Source organism: Centruroides sculpturatus, unplaced genomic scaffold, assembly GCF_000671375.1.
Source record: "Centruroides sculpturatus isolate CEXI.00-Female unplaced genomic scaffold, Cexi_2.0 scaffold125, whole genome shotgun sequence".
Lineage (NCBI taxonomy): Eukaryota > Metazoa > Arthropoda > Arachnida > Scorpiones > Buthidae > Centruroides > Centruroides sculpturatus.
In genome coordinates, this window is record NW_019384337.1 from 234,315 (window position 1) to 252,852 (window position 18,538).

Here is an 18,538-nt window from a genome sequence, read left to right on the forward strand (position 1 = left end):
TTTTTTCTTTTTCTTAATATATAAAAAGAAATTTTAAGCATATACATTTTATGTAAAGCTTTTTCATATTTGTACTGTTTTTAACTAAAATTATAAAAAGAAAAATGTAAATCTGTGTGTAAATAAAGTAGTGCTTTTGATTTTAACATTTGTATGGATTGGATTTTTAATCCAATAAAAGATCTATTTAAACTGGTTGGAAAAGATTTTAATTGTACAAATTATAAGATTACAAAATGCCTAATTACTATAATTTTGTGCAGACAACTACGGGTTATCTGTCTTCGAGAGCCAGTTTGAAAGTGGATGCATTTTATACACCAATCTTTAAATTTCAATTATGAACTCATCGAGCAACTTTTCCTTTGTCAACAAGAGCATTTTTAGAAATCTTAGGCTGCGTACACACTAGGCATTTTTAAACGCACGTTCAAAAACGCCTAGTGTGTACGTAGCCTTAAATATGTTTGTAGCATACAAACAATTTTTTATCTGCCATCAGGATTTTTCCCAAAACCACCAAAGAAATATAGAATAATACCTCAGTTTTCGTTGACTTTGGTTATCGTCAATTTTTTTTCGTGAAAAATTTCTCACATTTTCACTGGTTGCCTCAGATTTTGTTGACATGCCCATGTGACCGCACTGCTAATTTTGCAAAAACAAAGGGCGATCCATGTGTTTTCCTGCTTGGCATGGCATTATTTCTCATTGTGTGAGTATTACCCTTCACATCTAGTCAAATAATTCCATTGCTTTCCTCTTTTTTTAGCTCCATCATGGGACCAAACAATTTTTCCAGAGCCAGGAACACTATTGAGTTGATGAAGTAAATTATTGAAAAATAAAAGAGTGGCATTAAGATTGCTGAAATCAGTCACATGTATGGGAAGTTGCCATCCATGATAAGTTCCATTGTGGAAAAAAGGAAGCAATAACAGGCTAATGTAGCAAAAGGTGTGAATGTGCTAACGAAACAGAGATCACAAACAAGTGAAGATGTCGAACAATTATTATAATTTGGATCAATCAAAAACAGTTGGATGGCTATTCTGTTTCGGAGGCCATCATATGTGAAAAGGCCAGACTGTTGTATGCCGATCTCATTAAGAAAATGCCTGGGAGGAGTGCTAGTATACTTAGTGATTTTAAGGCCAGCAGAAGCTAGTTCGAAAAATTCAAAAGGCACACTGGCCTTTTGAATTTTTCGAACTGTTACTGGGCATGGCAAAGGTGAGTTCAGACAAGTTTTGGTCCAAAAAAATTTGTCCGAATTCAAAGATTACATAGAGGCTGAAGGATTCAACAAGTCTTCAACTGTGATGAAACTGGCCTCTTTTGGAAGAAAATGCCAAAGAGGATGTTCATTACACAGGAGGAAAAGTCACTGCCAGGACATAAGCCTATGAAAGATAGGCTAACTTTGTTGTTGTAGTAATGCTAGTGGTGAATGTAAAGTGAAGCCCTTACTGATGTACCATTCAGAAACTCCTAGTGTTTAGCAGAAACAATATGATTAAAAGTAAATTGCGTGTGATGTGGAAGGCAGACAAGAAAGCATGGGTCACAAGGCCAATTTTCATTGATGGATGAATGAAGTGTTTAGCCCGAGTGTGAAAAAATTTCTCCAGGATAATCAGTTGCCCCTTAAGTGCCTCCTGGTAATGGACAATTCTCCTGCACATCCTACAGGTTTAGAAGACACATTGTTGGAGGAGTTCAGTTTTATCACAGTGAAATTCTTGTCCCCTAATATCACACCACTCATCCAATCCATGGACCAGAATGTCATTTTCAAATTTCAAGAAACTGTACACAAAAGCAATGTTTCAAAGGTGCTTTGAGGTGACATCTGATACAGAATTGTCCTTAAGAGAGTTCTGGAAAAAACATTTCAACATTCTCAACTTCATTAGCCTCATAGATAAGGCTTGGCAGGAAGTGACTTCCAGGCAGAGTTCATTGTCCTGGATGAAATTATAGTCAGGATGTGTGCCTGAGAGGGATTTTGAAGGGTTTGAGCCTTCCCCTGATGACCCTACACGTGTGATGCAGTCAATTGTTGATTTGAGGAAGTCCATGAGTTTGGTGGTGAGTGGTGAGGATGTGGAAGAGTTGGTGGATGATCACAGTGAAGAAAGAGCTGCAAGACCTTCACCTAGAAGTGCCACAGACGGCAGATGAAGAAGGTGCTTCAGATGAGGAGGAAGAGATGGGAGAATGTGCCTTCTTCAGAGATTAAGGACATCTCCACGTAGAGCAGTGTTTCTCAACGAGGGCGATATCGCCCCCATGTGGGCGTTTTTCCATGTTCAGGGGGCGATTAGCAACAATTTATATTTTGAGGGGCGAAAAACAATTTTCTGGGCTATATAGTAAAACATTATATTAAGAATAATTAGATATTTTATTCGTTATATCGTACAATAATTAAACAAATAACATTATACTAGTCACTATTCTATTCAATGCAGTACGAATTTGGCGTTAGCCTTGTCCCTCGGCATCGGAATTTTATAGTGAAGGGGGCGATACTATGTGATGGTTTTATTGAAGGGGGCGATGATTCGTTAGAGGTTGAGAAACACTGACGTAGAGTAAGGTACAGGGGTTTGTGGAGAAAAATCACCCAGACAAAGCTGTTGCAGGCCGTGTCTGCAACTTGTTTAATGATAACATCTTGCCCCATTTCGGGCAAATCTTAAATAGGCAGCAGAAACAGACTTCTTTGGACAGCTTTCTTGTGCGACATGGGTCCACTGACTCTGAAGCTGGTCCTAGTGCCAAAAGACCTAGATTGAAAGTGACCCCAGATGGTGCCTTGATACCTAAGGTCTTTATGGTGGGAGATTCCCCTTCCAAATAATAATACAGTATCTCCACCTCATCTCCTCCTTGCTGTCTTCCATATGCCAAGAAGAGTCTTCAGAAAGGTAAATGCCATGTTAAATGTTCATTTATTCTTTACATTAGTCTTTTATATTCATTTTATATTAATTTTTTTTAGTATTTAATATAGTGTATTTATTCTCTATAAAATGTGTTTTTGGTATGTATTTTGGAGTGTTTAGGATGAATTAATTGGATTTACATTGATTCATATGGAAGTAATTGCCTCGGTTTTTGTTTGTTTCGGATTTTGTTGATTGTTTTCGGACAGATTATCAACAAAAACCGAGGTATTACTGTACTTTGTTTTTTTGATATTTTCCATTCATTTTCTGCACATTAATCTGTGCTTTAATTATTATTATTAGACCCATCTAATGGAACCTTCTTGAAAATTTATCAATTTTCAGTTAATTCTGCCCTTTTATATAATATCTATTTCAGAGAAATGAGTTTATACAGTTACAATAATTTTTTAATTTAATAATAGTACAAGATAATATTAGGTAACCAAAAAAGTTCTGTCGTTTTTTGTGAAACTACAAAGTTTAAAGAACGTTACATGCAATACACAATAGATGGCACTAAAATTCCAGCAATATGTTAATCAAGATTTAATGCTGACTCATCTTATATAAAGAGAAGCGGAAAGGTTATCTCTTAATATTATAAAAATTGACCTGAAGATGAGTACTCCAAACTCTATAATTCATGCTTGTATGTTGTATGAGTTAAACTTGGAACAAATGCTGTGCAAATGGCTCAAAAAATATGCCAGGCTTTCGGACAAGGTTCTGTCAGCACTCGTACCACCCAAAGGTGGTTTAGAAAATTTTCTTCCGGCAATGAGTCGCTTAAAGATGTGTCACGAGAAGGGCGGCCATATGTCATTAATGATGATGAATTACAGGCTGCAATCGAAGAAGATTCCACTCTAACTTGTCAGATGTTAGCACAAAGGTTCTCCGTAAGTGATGAAACTGTCTGTTTACATTTGCATAGTGTTGGGAAAGTTTACAAGCTCATCGATTGACACCTGCCAATATTGTGTGTATGGTGGACTGCAAATGGAATTGTTCACTATGAACTTATACCATCTGGCCAGACTATTACTGCTAACATCTACAGTGACCAATCATCTGCAAAATTGACAGTTCAGAAATAGAGAGGCTATGGAAACAGAGTTAGAGAAGTTTTTCAACTCTAAAGATCGTGACTTTTATAAAAATAGAAGTTATAAGCTTGTTTTCCATTGGGAAAAGGTTATTTTGAATGTGAGGGTGGTTATTCTGAAGAATAAATTGTGTTATTTCCTATACATTTTTATGTTAGTTTTCTTTCAACAAAAAACTACAGAACTTTTTTTGGTTACCTGATATTAAATGATTTGTTGTAAAGATAGTTGGAATGTAGCCAGAATAATCTAACTATTGACAGTAGTCTGAATATTCTATAATAAATCATCAAATATCAGAATTGGATGTTTATATATGCAATGAATTTCTAGCAGAAAAAAGAACATATTAATGTTTGAGATGTTATATTCTAAACTGCATACCAGTTTCATACTTTCAATGGCCACTCCAGAGACAGGGAAATAGCAAATCCAGGCACTTTACAGGGGTGTAGAAAGAAAGTAAAACAATTTGTAAGGTAGATTATTAACTGAGGTAATTGGCTTTACTCGGGAAAACTCCCACGAGGAGGATGCAGCTGTGCCCTGTACCCCTAAATCCATCCTGGCAGAGCAGCATATTTGGTTATGCAGAGATTTTATTTCCATTCTAGGTATTTTCTGCAGCTATACTCCACTGCAAGGTATCCACACAAAATTACAGTAATTAAATGTCAATGTAGAGTTGAGCAAATTAACAATTTGCTAGATTACAATTTGCACATTGAAATTCTGCAATATGTAGGACACTAAATGATGCTTCATCCCAGAGAATGTGAAACTTTTAGGTTAAGTGCAATTGTGTAATTGCAATATTACGAAAACAATGAAATAAAATGAATAGAAACAATATTTTAATAACAGTTTGTATAACTTGAACCTTTTACTTTCTTACACACAAAAATGTTACAAATACAAGCAAAGTAACAAAAAAAGGCATAACTGTACATGATCAACTTATACAAAAGTTTCAAATCAATAGAGAAAAATCATTCACAACAGGTATTCAGCGATTGTCATCCTTATTATTATTTTATTGTTGGCAGAGAGAGGACATTGTTACACATTGCCATTTACATTTTCCTGACATTCTTTGAGATATATTTATAAATATCAACATAGTCGAAATTCTAACGTAGCTAAAACCACAGTGTGATTGATGCTGAATTCTCTGCCACTTGCGCAAATTAAATTGACTACAAATAAAAGTGACGTGTCCAAAAAGAATTCTCGTTCCTGCACAAGCAATTGTTGATATGCAGTTTTTTTATCTTCACACAATTAAATAACAATTATATATATTTATTTTATATGGTATATACCGTACGTACGTGAACGGCATATATCATTCAAACAAAACTTACATCTAATACTACTAATCTGCTTTTATAATAGGATCCTGACTATTTACATGTTTCCTTTCGGGTTTATGGACTGCTCCACAAATGATAAAATAATTTTTGAACTTTTCTCTTGCTTCTTAAGTGCACTGTTTATAAGTACTGTTATGTTGTTACATTTATTATTGGAAGGTTCATCCAGATGTGGATTTTTGGCTGTATATTACATTCATTATATACATTTAAAGTTTTATAATTTTGTCAACGGTTTGAATTTTTTTTTCTATGGTCGACTTTAGACAAATCATTCACCATTGTCGGTTCGGACTTTGTCCTCTGGACATATCGATCATTAATAATCATAATTTACTTAGATTGAAAAAAATTTCCTTGGGAGAGGATGATAAATATAAAATTTTATGGCATTTTCATCGAGATAATAAATTTTGGTAGGAATAAGCTCACCCGAAAACAATTTTTTAAAAGACAAAAGAATAAGACGACACTTATTTTATAATTCGATGTGACATATGGTAAATGATTTAATGGAAGTCGATCGCATCAGACGACGAAGTAACGGATTGTCAATGCATTTCGTCCCACGGATGACGGACGTGCATCGAGATGGCTGATTCGAACAGATTTTTTAATGTCTAATTTAACAAAATCTTTCAAATTCTCCCTCTGTTTTTAATAGATTTAGAAAAAGTGTAAAAGTTCGGCACTTTGATGAGAGAAGAAAAACAAACCGTAAATAAATCATTTATACAAAGCAATGCAGCACCTCGATCACAAAGTATTGCTCATTATAAATGCTAAATTTAGAAACGAAGTTTAAAAAACTAACTACACAATTCCACATCAGGATTCTATGGTTTCTAACCATACAAATAAAAATCCAGAAAAATACAAATAAAAATAAGGCACTAAGAACATTCTCGAAAGACTGCCGGTTTGTTTATAACCGGTTAAACAGTAAAAGAATTATGAATTACACGATTCCAAAGAATTTTGCACTTAACTATTCATTTTTATGTCAGATGAAAATTTCAACTGGAATTAACACACCCGTTTCTCAGGTGCAAATTGAAATTTCAGTCACACAATTACTCTAGATTCCAATTTTCCAACAGAATATGTCATGTAATATAAAATACATCAAAAATCATTCAATATAGCCACTTGGATATTAATCAATGTATCAGATCGTCAATATATGGAATATAAAGCTAAATCAGAACTCTGATTTCAGTAATAAATGCCGCAATTGCTATAGTCAAAAACCCATCGTTAAAATAAGTGTAACCTGGGCTTGAATAGTTTATGTAATTCTAATTAGAAATATTCTAGACACACTACACAATAAAATGAACTGGAGATCCCAAAACAACTTTCTACGTATGAAATAAATAGGCATTTTATAAAAATTGTATATTTTAAATTTTTCCAAATTGGAGTGTGCACATTGATTTTTTTTTAATTAGTACTAATCACAGATAATACATACATAAACCACAATACAGGATATTTTAGTTTGACACTAGCTTCTTCCTTTGCCCATCATGTTAAAATTTATGATTTGAATTTTGTTGAAATTGAAATGTTGAAAGTTTTGTCAAAATGGTTTTCTGACATCGGTCAGTGAACAAGAGAGAAATGAATCACTCTAATTACCTATCGAAAGAGGCATTTGATTGTACTCTCCAAATTCTCTACGGAGCCGGATTGCACAAGACTCCGACGGCCCGAATGACATTTCTGAGCGAGCAAGTGCGTCGATTGACTGCATTGACATATGTCTAAACAGAGGCAGAATGAGATTTTAAACAATATTCAAACCATTTTGCTACGAGAACCTGAAATTCCGATATCGAACGGTTGGATTTATTCAACAAGTAGCATCTGTCTTACTCGAACATAAACGTATTTTTCATTAAATCAGATTAATTACGGACTGCATACGACAATTCAGTAATAAAAAGCAATCTGATCAATTTGTTCTAATCATGAGGTAGTTTCTAATATATCTGATTTAAATGAAATGAAGTAATTTTATGATGAATAATTGAGCAAAATTTTTGACATATAACTATTTAAAAGATTCACTGAATTCTGTAGCACCAAAATATGAAATAAAAAGTTAGGATTCTGGTATTTTAAAAACTAGTTTGCATTACAGCATGGATCCAACGTGTTATTAAAAATTTTCTGAAATACCTATCGATAGCCACACAAACTGAATATTAAATACTCATTCTTTTGGATAGTAGCACCATGGATTGGAACATTGTCGACACACCTCGATAAACTGCTTTTAACGTCCTTGTTTTTCTCCACAGTTAGAGCATCTGCGATGATTGTTAATTTCTACTATTTCTTTACTTTGTTTGATAACAAATGTAATGATTAATTGGAAAAAGCCTGTTATCATCAAGCTAACAGTACAGATGTGGCAGTGCTGGCACATATATTTGATGAAATTCAATGACCAAACTAAAGTAATACTAAAATTCAATGTTATACTTAAAAGAAATGGGGATGATGACAATTGAATGAGCTTTCAAACAATTGAAAGCAGGATCTATTCAATATAAAAAACATGAGGCATCACAACTAAGTCTTCCAAGATAAAACTTTGCACAGGTAAAAGTAACTGAGAATTAAAAATTGTTTTACATTCCAACTTGATATTGATCTAGAGGATCAAGTAAATCACATACACAACACATGCATGAAGCTAATTATTATCATCATCATCATTATTATTATTACTTATTTTTGGTTTTGAAGAATCAACATATACCACCAATAATTCAAGTTGGAAAAACTGGTAAAAAGACTCACATTCTTTATTTGGTTTTAAGAGACTTGAAAAGATGATGACATTGTTGTAGAAAAGATGTCATATAATTCTTTCTAGTCTTTTTTTTCTTCAGACCTAACAAGTGCAAAGCAAACTTCCCGGTGTAGGAAGCTAAAATTGAGCCATTAGAGTTTGTTTTTCATTATGATGGCAATTAAATGTCACAATGCACCCAAAAGTGTACTGTACATGGTCTGGACAATCACACACTTTACTAATTATTTGGCAACGTTGTGCTTAAGTGATTGGTTAAGAATAAGGAACTTAACAAGGCCTAGATTGCTTTCTGTGCTAGATGGAGGGGACGTAACTGGTCCTTTCATCTTTCCTGCTTATTATTATTGTTATTTTAGACCCGATTTTCTTTGGAAAGTATTTTTTGATCCTAATCGGGCAAGGTCAATTTGCATAATGGTCGAAAGACCCGAGATATTCCAATGATGCTCGATAACAAAATTGATATTGGTCCTGAAAAGCATTTATATTTTAATATTTATTATTATTAGTTATAATAAGATATTTTAATAATAATATCATCAATTTACCTCTGTATGTACCATGCCCGGTCTTTGCGTCCTCAAAGTCCTGACTGTTTGGAACATATCTACCACTCCTTCGTATTGCATTCTTTCTAAAACAATGCTCAATGTAATAAAAACACCTGTTCTTCCTACACCAGCACTAAACAGAAAAATTGATTTCTAATTAATGTATAGAAATATATTAATATTTAGAAATTTTGACAGTTAATTTTTCTTAACAAGTAATAATTTTTTATTGTTTTGTGCTCTTATATTGAGATAAATATAGGGTTATTCAAAATGATTTCCAATGACTATATTTTTTAATTTTACAAATAAGAGTTAGACTGCCTAAGTTTTACCTCTTACTATACAAGTGTTTTATTTAACTTCAAATAATTACACGAGCGATGCTGACACATAGTGATTGCAGACATGCTGGTGCAAGTAGAAGAACTCCACACCAGTAAAAATGCAATTTTTAAGCTTATCGAGGGTTACGGGCAACATTGACATATACACAGCATTCTTAATATACACCTCCAAAAGAAGACAAGACAGGGGCTAGCTATAGGTTGCCGTGTCTACTGCCACCAATTTAATGGTGAGGAAACAGCAAACATCCGAATGCCAATGATTTAGAAGGTCAAAGCAACCTTCTAAATCTTGTAAATTTTTTATTTCATTTACTATATGCCTAGTTTATATTTATACATGGTTTATAGTTATAAGATAATTCAAAATGATTTGTACAATCTTGCAACTCTTCAGGAGATTCTCGCAAGGAGACAGGGAAGTACCGAGCCCACATTCAAGATAATTGAGGACTTAAGAAGAAAGAAAGCAGCACAAGACACTTACAGAAGGAAGAGCAGCTGGAAATTAAGACGGAACAGAACTATTGGTAAGTTGTTCTTAATTATTCGTATTTTAGAAGGACTCGAGGGTCAAAAAAGGGAATGTCGTGTTCTGAGGATCACGGAGGTCGGGTTGATCTTAGTCAATCCCATGTAATGGATACGGAGTCAGAAAGGGAAAATTTGGATTTTGAGGTCAAGGTTATTGATAATCGGAACGAAACAGAGGTGCACGAGTCAGATGAGATAGAGAAGTTGCACCTAGCTAGCTGAAATAGAAGTTAGAAAGAGATCAGTTACGAAGTGAATCTAGGAATAGTAATATATCTTGGCTAGTGTAGCCAGGAAAATTGGGTGGGCTTTACCCAAAATGCCATACAAGGAAGCGGAAGTACCGTTGTGGTTGTATTACAAATGTACAACGTACTGGAAAAGCTTCAGGGACAGTTAGTTTTAACGGTACTATCCGAGAAATGCAAGACAGCTTTGAGTAGACTCACAGCAAATGAAATCAGAGACTACGAAATTTTAAAACAATTCATGCTAGACAAATTAAAGCTGTCTGCTGCAGAGTATTTTAAGGAATTCACTTCCTCTGAAAACGGAAGTAGGGAAACATGGCCGCAATTTGCAGCTAGGATGGAGCACCTATACTGGTACTATCTGAATAGTAGAGGCACAGATTCCTTCAAAAGATTGACTAAACTAGATGCCGACACCATGCAGAGGCTGTAGGGAGAGGGGATTTAGTGTATCCTTTTATTTCTCTCGGATTTATACCTTACTCTGACCAGTATGCGGAAACGAGGACAGCCGATATAACTGGGAATGTGACTGTGAAGAATAGAGAATCTGAAGCAAGGGAATCAAAAATCAAATGTTACACTTGTGGTCTAAGAGGTCATCTTAGAAGAAATTGTCCTCGGAGGCATATTAAAGAGGAAAGACCAAAATGCAAGGCAATGCGAGTTGTCACAATAGACGAAACTGTAAAAGCTGACGACCAGTTAATAGCTAGAGTAAATATTGACAAGGATATGATTAGTGGAAACATACCTTCTAATGCTAACAAAAATCTTGTGCTTACGCGTTTGGACAGCAAGTAACTGCGGTCTTAGTAACCATTCCTGTAAGCTTGAAAAAAAACGACTGGACAGAAAGGAATCTGATTATACTCCAGTTTTGATAACTTGCGCCTTAATTAATTAACTGATGAGTTTAGCTGTGCTACTGGTGTGTTACTTTTGGCAGTCGATTATTGCACTTTAAAGGAACCTAGGCAGACTGAAATTAATATAGGAGATAGTCCAAATCATACGGTCAACAGAGAGGATAATACCCGAAAGTTCAAACACTGTTCAAAGTGTTTGAACTTTCGGGTATTTCGTGTGTTTGAACTTTGTAGAGTGAAATTTGTTTTCATACTATGAAAACAAACGTTCACTCTACAAAGCGCAGATCAGAGACAAGACTCTCCAAGATAGCTGTGGTTTAGCTAGGCAAGGAAAGAACGGATACCTCATAGAGGGGGGTATTTTATATCATATGGATCAATGGTTTGGTAGAAGAATGAAGCGGAGGGAACAAGTACTAAAGTTAGCACATCAATCCTCCTGGGGAGGGCATTTCGGGAGGCATTCTTTTGGTCAAATATGACAGTGGACATATGACAGTGGACATAAGACGATATTGCCAATCATGTCATAGGTGTCAGATACGTGCTCCGGCAAGATGACCGTACACTGATTAGTCCCCTCACTAGGCCGAATGGAGTGTTTTAGATAGTGAATCTGGATGTGATTAGTCAGATTGACCCTCTGTCAGCTAGAGGACATAAATATGCCCTTTGTCTGATAGATTTATGCACTAAGCGGCCAGAAGTAGAATGCATTCGACCATTGTTGGCTAAAACAACATGTAATGCGTTATTACAAGTGTTTTTCCCTGACTTGGTGTGTTGTGACCAGGGCACTAAATTCATGGCACAACTCACCCAGGAGATGCTTAGATGATGGATGGGTGTGCACATAAGATTTTCTGCTCCCAATCATCCAAAGCAATGGTGCTGTCGAGCGATAGAATAAGACTTTCAAAAATATGTTAGTGCAAGTAATACAAGAGAACAAAAGGGATTTAGATAGGATAGTCCCTTTCTGTTGTGGGCATATTGCCGAACGAGACCACAGGTGTATCACCATTTGAGTTGTTATACTGTACAACTCTGACAGGTCCTTTATCTGTCACGAAAGGTATATAGGCAGGTGAAGTTAGTACACCAGACAGTTTAAATTCCGACATCAAAGAGTATTTAGATGGACTAACTTGATCCTTTTGGTTAATCTATGATTATGGTAAGAAAAATGCAGAATCCAAACAGCAGGTCTACACGAGTCATTATAACTTGCATACGAGATGGAAGGAGTTTGTGGTAGGCGACTCTGTCCTACCACAAACTCCTTCCATCTCATACTTCACAAAAAAAAAAAAAAGGTTACAGAGCAACTTTAAAATTAGGACAATTTTAAAGTTGCTCTGTAACCGCAAAACTGAAGACAATTCGACTGCTCAGAGCAAGAGGGTTACAACTCAAAATTTTCGATGTTTTAGTTATTGTACTTATGGGAATGCTTGTATCGAGTTCTATCTTATGTATAAAGGTTATATCTCTAAATGGCTTATTATGGCTCTGGGACGTACATATAACAGTTTTGCAATATGCTAATACACTCTGTTATTGAATTCAAGAAGGTTACATTTTGAGTTGTAACAGTTTTCAGCTTTCAATTAATTGCATTCTTGGTGAAAGAAAGTTGCATATAAAGTTGCAACTCTTTTGCATTCTAAATCTATCTATCTATATAACCCAAAGACCACTGATGGAATAATAGAAGATGACTTCCGGGGAAAACATGAAAGCAGAAAGAAAACTGATGAGGAAATACTGAAGAATGTGAAAGAACACATACTGTCTTTTGAACGTGTTGAATCACACTATTGTAGAAGAAATTCAACCAAACAGTATTTAGATGGCAGCTTAAACATTAGTGAAATGTATCGGCTATACACAGACTATTGCAGAGAAAAAGAATTACCACTTGCTAAAAAACACATTTACTCAACGGTATTTCATTCACTTAATCTTTCATTTCATCAGCCGAAAAAAGATCAGTGTTGTATATGTACTGGATATAAGAACAGTACAGATACAGAGAAATTACAATTGCAGGACAATTATAACACACATATAAAAGAAAAAGAAATGTCAAGAGCTGAAAAGACTAAGGACATTGAAGCAGCAAAACAGGATACAAATAAAATTGCTTGCTGCTTTGATCTCCAAGCAGTTCTCCCTTCACCTTGTGGTGAGTGCTCTTCCTTATACTACAAAAGGAAACTCTCATGTTACAACTTTACAATTTATGATATTTCAAACAGTAAGGGCCACTGTTATTTTTGGCATGAAGGCTTGGCCAAACGAGGTTCAAATGAAATTGGAACATGCCTCTATAAGTTCATTACTTCATTGCCCAATACAGTTAATGAAGTAGTTTTGTTTTCAGATAATTGTGCAGGGCAGAACAAGAATAAATTCATTGCTTCATTACTTTTATACTGTGTAAATAATATAGACCATATTAACACTATTACTCACAAATTTCTCATTCAAGGGCACACACAGAATGAGAATGATTCAATGCATTCCACCATTGAGCGTGAAAAACGAAGAGTTGTTAAAGGTGGGACAATAACACTACCTGCTCAATGGGTACCAGTACTGAAATTAGCCAAGAAAAAAGGCAGCGTTTATAATGTGACTGAACTAGATACAGCAGATATCTTCAATTTGAAAGACTTATCACAACAAATGGGAAACAATTTCTCCAAAAATGAAAATAATAATTTAGTGAATTGGCCCAATATTAAGATCATTAAGGTCATGAAACAAGATCCTTATACCATCTTCTACAAGCACTCATATGCGCAAGAGGATTTTGAAAAGTTAAACATTCGACAAAGAATGAGAGGTAGATCTGCCAAAGTCATGCTGCACCCAGCTTATTCTTCACCACCAGGGATAGATGCTGGAAAGAAGAAAGATTTGCTGGACTTGTGTAAAAGTGGTGTCATTCCAAGCATGCATGCATCATTTTATAATTCTCTGAAAGTTTCCAGTAGTGTTGAAAAAGACTGATCTCTAATTTGCTTGATAAAACCATAGCACAATTAGTGATACTTTTTTAATGGCTGTGTTAATTTTTTGTGAACTTTCTTACTTTTGTTTTTATTGTTTGTCATGTTTGAACAACATGGGTCTCATAAAACCAGAATGTAACATTACATTTTTCTGTCCTGTTAATATAAATACTGTAACTTTATATAAAATGTATATTATTATGTAATGGCAAACAGCTGTTCTAAGTAACTGAGAAAACAATAATGACATTTTGAATGCAAAACTGTTGCAACTCAAAAAATATATAATAATATAACAGAGAAAATATATTTAAATAATATTATTATTCCAACTCAATGTAATGACTATAATTAACATACAAACCAAATTCCATTGATTTTAAACAATTCCCTGATTTATCAGCTGGAATTGAAAACTTCAAATGGCTCTCCTGAAAAATCTATATTTTTGAGTTGTAACTCTCTTGTTCTGAGCAGTCGACTTGTGGGAAGGACCAGGCATCATAGAGGAAAAAGTGCACAACGGGAGTTATAAGGTAAAAATGGAGAACGGAGCAACGAGATGGGTGCATGTCGATAAATTAAAACAGTATGTACGAGAAACATGTTCCATTGGAGTTGTATTTGAGGGGATAACAATTTTGGCAAAATTATGGTAGCACTGACAGCAACCAGAAAGGGTAAACCTAGACTTGTGTTTGCAGTTAACTGATAGGAAAAAGATGGAATTAGAGCCAGAGGTATTCTATACAGCATTAGCCTTTTTGATTGCCGTTCTTCCTGGCCTTGGATCGAATAGCTTCTGATAGTCCTTTAGGATGTTCTCTAAGGTGGATGAAATAATTGACGAGTTACTCGAGGCTGGCAAAAAAGAAAGGAGGTATCAGACTCTATGTGGATTATAGGTATTTAAATGCAGACACCATAGCAGATAAGTCTAGCGATGTGCCATAGGATATCTATTTAAGTAGAGGGTATTGGCAAGTGCCTTTGCAGCCAGACTGTTCCCACATGACCACTTTTATCACTCATAGGGGACAATTTTCTTGGGAGGTAATGCTGTTTGGATTAAGGAATGCTTCTGCCACATTTCAGCATATCATGGACAAAGTTCTAGCCTCCCCATTAAGGTTATGTGATGTCATATATTGATGATCGTGCCAATTATTAGAAATGGCAATAACACCTAAAGCACTTTAACACTTGTCTCGTAAATATCGCAAAATATCAATTTGCGCAACCATAAATTAAATACTTGGGACATCTTGTCGGGTTAAGGCAATTACCGAGTTAGAGTTATCAAAAACAAAGAAACAGATGCATAGTTTTCTAGGAATTTGTGGTTACTACAGAGATTATATCAAAGGTTTTGGGACTCTGCTAACCTTTCCTTAATATTATTAAAGGCTTGCCCGACCTGGAAAGCCCTTATGTATTATTTACGGATGCATCAGAATATGCAGTCGGCACATATTCGTGTTTAGCCATGGTAAAGAAAGACCGGTGTCATTTGTAGTCATGTGGGCTTTGAAGAAATTTCATTATTGGGTGTATGGGAATGCCATTAAGAGTTCTTTGACCCCAAATCAAGAACCAGCCTCTGGACCATGAAGATTTAACCATTTACACTGACGGCTCTAAGTCTGAGAAGAATGTTGGTGGAATGCTACTATGGGACAGTTCATGTTGCCTCGAACTGCTGGGCATATCAGGCAGAGCTCATGGCCATTGAGTGGTGCAACAATAGGATCAACATCTTTACAGACTGTAGATCTACAATTGATGCCATCTCATGGATTAGGGGTCATGCAGGACTGCTTGGCAATGAGAGGGCTGACTTCCTTGCCAGAGAAGCTGCCAGTCTTTCTTCTAATATGTGTCTTTATTCTCTCACACCTGCCTCCTTCATTAAGCATCTTCTCAGAACAGATGCAATTAACACCTGGCAAGAAAGATGGAACAACATGGAAATTTTTTCCTAATGTTCCTACCACTAAACCTATCTTTAATGGCCATTGCAGATTCAACAGTTACCTTCATAGGTTTGGTCACTCTGACAGCAACCAGTGCATTCATTGTGGTGTTCCGAACGGAGTCCAGCCCTATGCTGGAAGACTCCAGGGAAACAATTTGTCCTCAGCCTTCAAGGACCTTGTGAAGAACTATTTTTGCCATGCTCCAAGGACTTCCACTTCTGCAGTTCCCCATACCCTTTCTAATGTTCATATATTCTATTTTTGGATCCATTTCAAACCATGAATCATTCTATATTGCTTTACTTGTATTTTTCCTCAATGTACTTAATAAAATAAAATACAGTACAATGACATATATACAACTATAGAATTCACATTATTTTCTCATATCACCTACTAAATTATTGTTACTTTATGTATACCATGTACCATTCAACTTATGTGTTCTGACCCCACCCGGTTGTGCCTATGCAGTGCCTGGTTTTGTACTAACTTTTGTACATAATAAATAATATATGACTGATGCCATTAAGATTGGTTATGGTCAGTTATTACCTTAAGCATACCTCGATTTGTGTAATGATAATTATGGTAAACTACTAAAAAAAACCATAAACAAATGATGGACCTGAGTGTAAGCTCAGCGGGCTTCCCAAGTGCCTGAGACTATCTCAGGGACGGGTTAGTGCGGAGACTGGACTGACCATGCGGTTGAGCCAACTCCACAAGCTGACTGAGGCACCACACACTATGTATAGAATTTGCAAATAAACTGTAAATATTGTATAACTTGAGTGTGGAGGTGTGCTTTCCATCGAACCTGGATCACTATATCAAATCGTGATACAAACGGAAACCAACTCAATGAGACGGAGTTTGGGAAAGAACTTCCCTTTCAGTAATTGTGAAAAAAATCAATAATAAAATTTTCTATTCTTAGGCATTTAGAAATACTTTGATCAAATATAGATGTTCATTGAAAGCATCATTAATCACTCTGATTTCAATGAACATATCAGTAATGAATTGATTAAATGAATCAAAACAAATGTATTTTCTAACCTGCAATGGACTGTAATGGGACCTTCTTGACCAAACTGTTCTTTTGTTTTGTGCACTTGACCAATAAATTCAATAAAGCCTTCACCTGATTTAGGCACTCCTTGTTCTGGCCAGTCAGTAAAGTGAAATTGTCGAATTGTTCTTGATTGTCCGTCCTAATGAAATTATAATTTCGTAATATTACGAGATGCAATTATTAAATGAAAAATAAAAATGTATAAATATCTTACCCGTGCATCTGTAACTTTAAATTCCCTAAGAATATATTGTGGCATGTTATATTCTGTGATAGGATCAACAACATAATATAAATATCTTTGCGATCTTTCATTTGGCCAATACTGATGGCACTTATCCTATAAAAATATTAGATATTTTAAAAGCTTGTAAAATCATTTTTAATTCTTTGTAAACTTTAACATAAAATTGTTAGTCACCCTTCTGGAATAAAACTTTAAACCAATTAAATTCAGAAAATATTTAATCTCATTTGCTTAAATTGACAAAAATCGTAAAAAATAGAATTTAAAAAATTTATTAAAGAATTAAGGTTGTTAGTCAAGCCTTGAAAAAGGAATAATATTTAACACTTGATGAAAATTTACAGTATTTGAATTTTGATATGTAATGTCTTTTTGCTTTCTCCATAAAAAAAAAAGGTTAAACAATAAACAATAGTGTTGAGAATAATATTGTCAACAACATATCCAGTAGTTTTTATAGATATATAAATATTTGTAGACTGTTATAATAAATATTGAAATATTTGTGCTTTTGGAGAAATATTTTTTGATATATAGAATGAGTGAACTTGATAATATCTGATTATTGAGAAATTACTTAATATTAATTCTCAATGAAATACATTTTTAAGTTATTATGAAACAATTTATGTAAAAAAGTATCAACATTCCTCAAATAGATTTTTAAAAATCAGATGCAGGATATAAAATTCTATATTACAAAGTAAACAACAAATGCCGTTTTTTGTTCTAAAAATTGTAAGTTAATTTAACATTTTGTAAAAGATATGTAAAATTAGCAATTAAAAAAAATCTGAAGACCAATCAACCCAAGAAATCAAATCTTTAATAGAATAAGTATTTGTATAATTACTGTATAATCAGTAGTTTGAGTTCACTGAGTCAGTTAGAAAAAATGTTATTTGGAGTCTCTTTTCACACTATCAAAATTATGTTAAAGCAACAAAATTTCTTTGTATGAAAAGAAATTTGGATAAAAAAGGTATATTAATAGGGAATCATATATTTTAACTTAAAAATTTTACACAGAATAACAGAAAACACTATGCAAAGAATGTGTAACATAAAAAATTTGAATAAGAGTATTTTAAATGAATAAATAAAGATAAAACACAATTTACTTGTTAAAAAGTCTAACAAGAGATTTATTTTACCTTAAAATATGGTACTGCTTTTTGTTATTTAAAGGATTTTTATTGTAGTAGTAAATATTTAGTAAAAATGATATTTAATGTAACTCTCATTAGAACCTCATTATTTTTCTGTGGCATCGTATACAGTGGGTGATCAGTTAATGAACATAATCCAGTCCAAGACCGTGTTTGCTACCCTAATTGTTCATTCACTGACTATAGATTTTTATGGGTATTTGATTAATTCATTCTGGAGACCCATAAAA

At 34.4% G+C, this 18,538-nt stretch overlaps 1 protein-coding gene across 1 annotated transcript in view; it reads right to left on the reverse strand.

Moving 5' to 3' along the window:
- Positions 1-5,631: 5,631 nt before the first annotated feature.
- LOC111632500 (tyrosine-protein phosphatase Lar-like) overlaps positions 5,632-18,538 on the reverse strand; it is a 395,822-nt gene continuing 382,915 nt past the window's right edge. Inside the window, exons 39-42 of the mRNA XM_023377009.1 lie at positions 17,107-17,232; positions 16,877-17,031; positions 8,812-8,947; positions 5,632-8,734 (exon numbers count right to left, since the gene is read on the reverse strand). Of these exons, the coding sequence (XP_023232777.1) occupies positions 8,666-8,734; positions 8,812-8,947; positions 16,877-17,031; positions 17,107-17,232 (486 nt within the window). The 3' untranslated portion in view covers positions 5,632-8,665. The remainder of the gene's footprint in view (positions 8,735-8,811; positions 8,948-16,876; positions 17,032-17,106; positions 17,233-18,538) is intronic.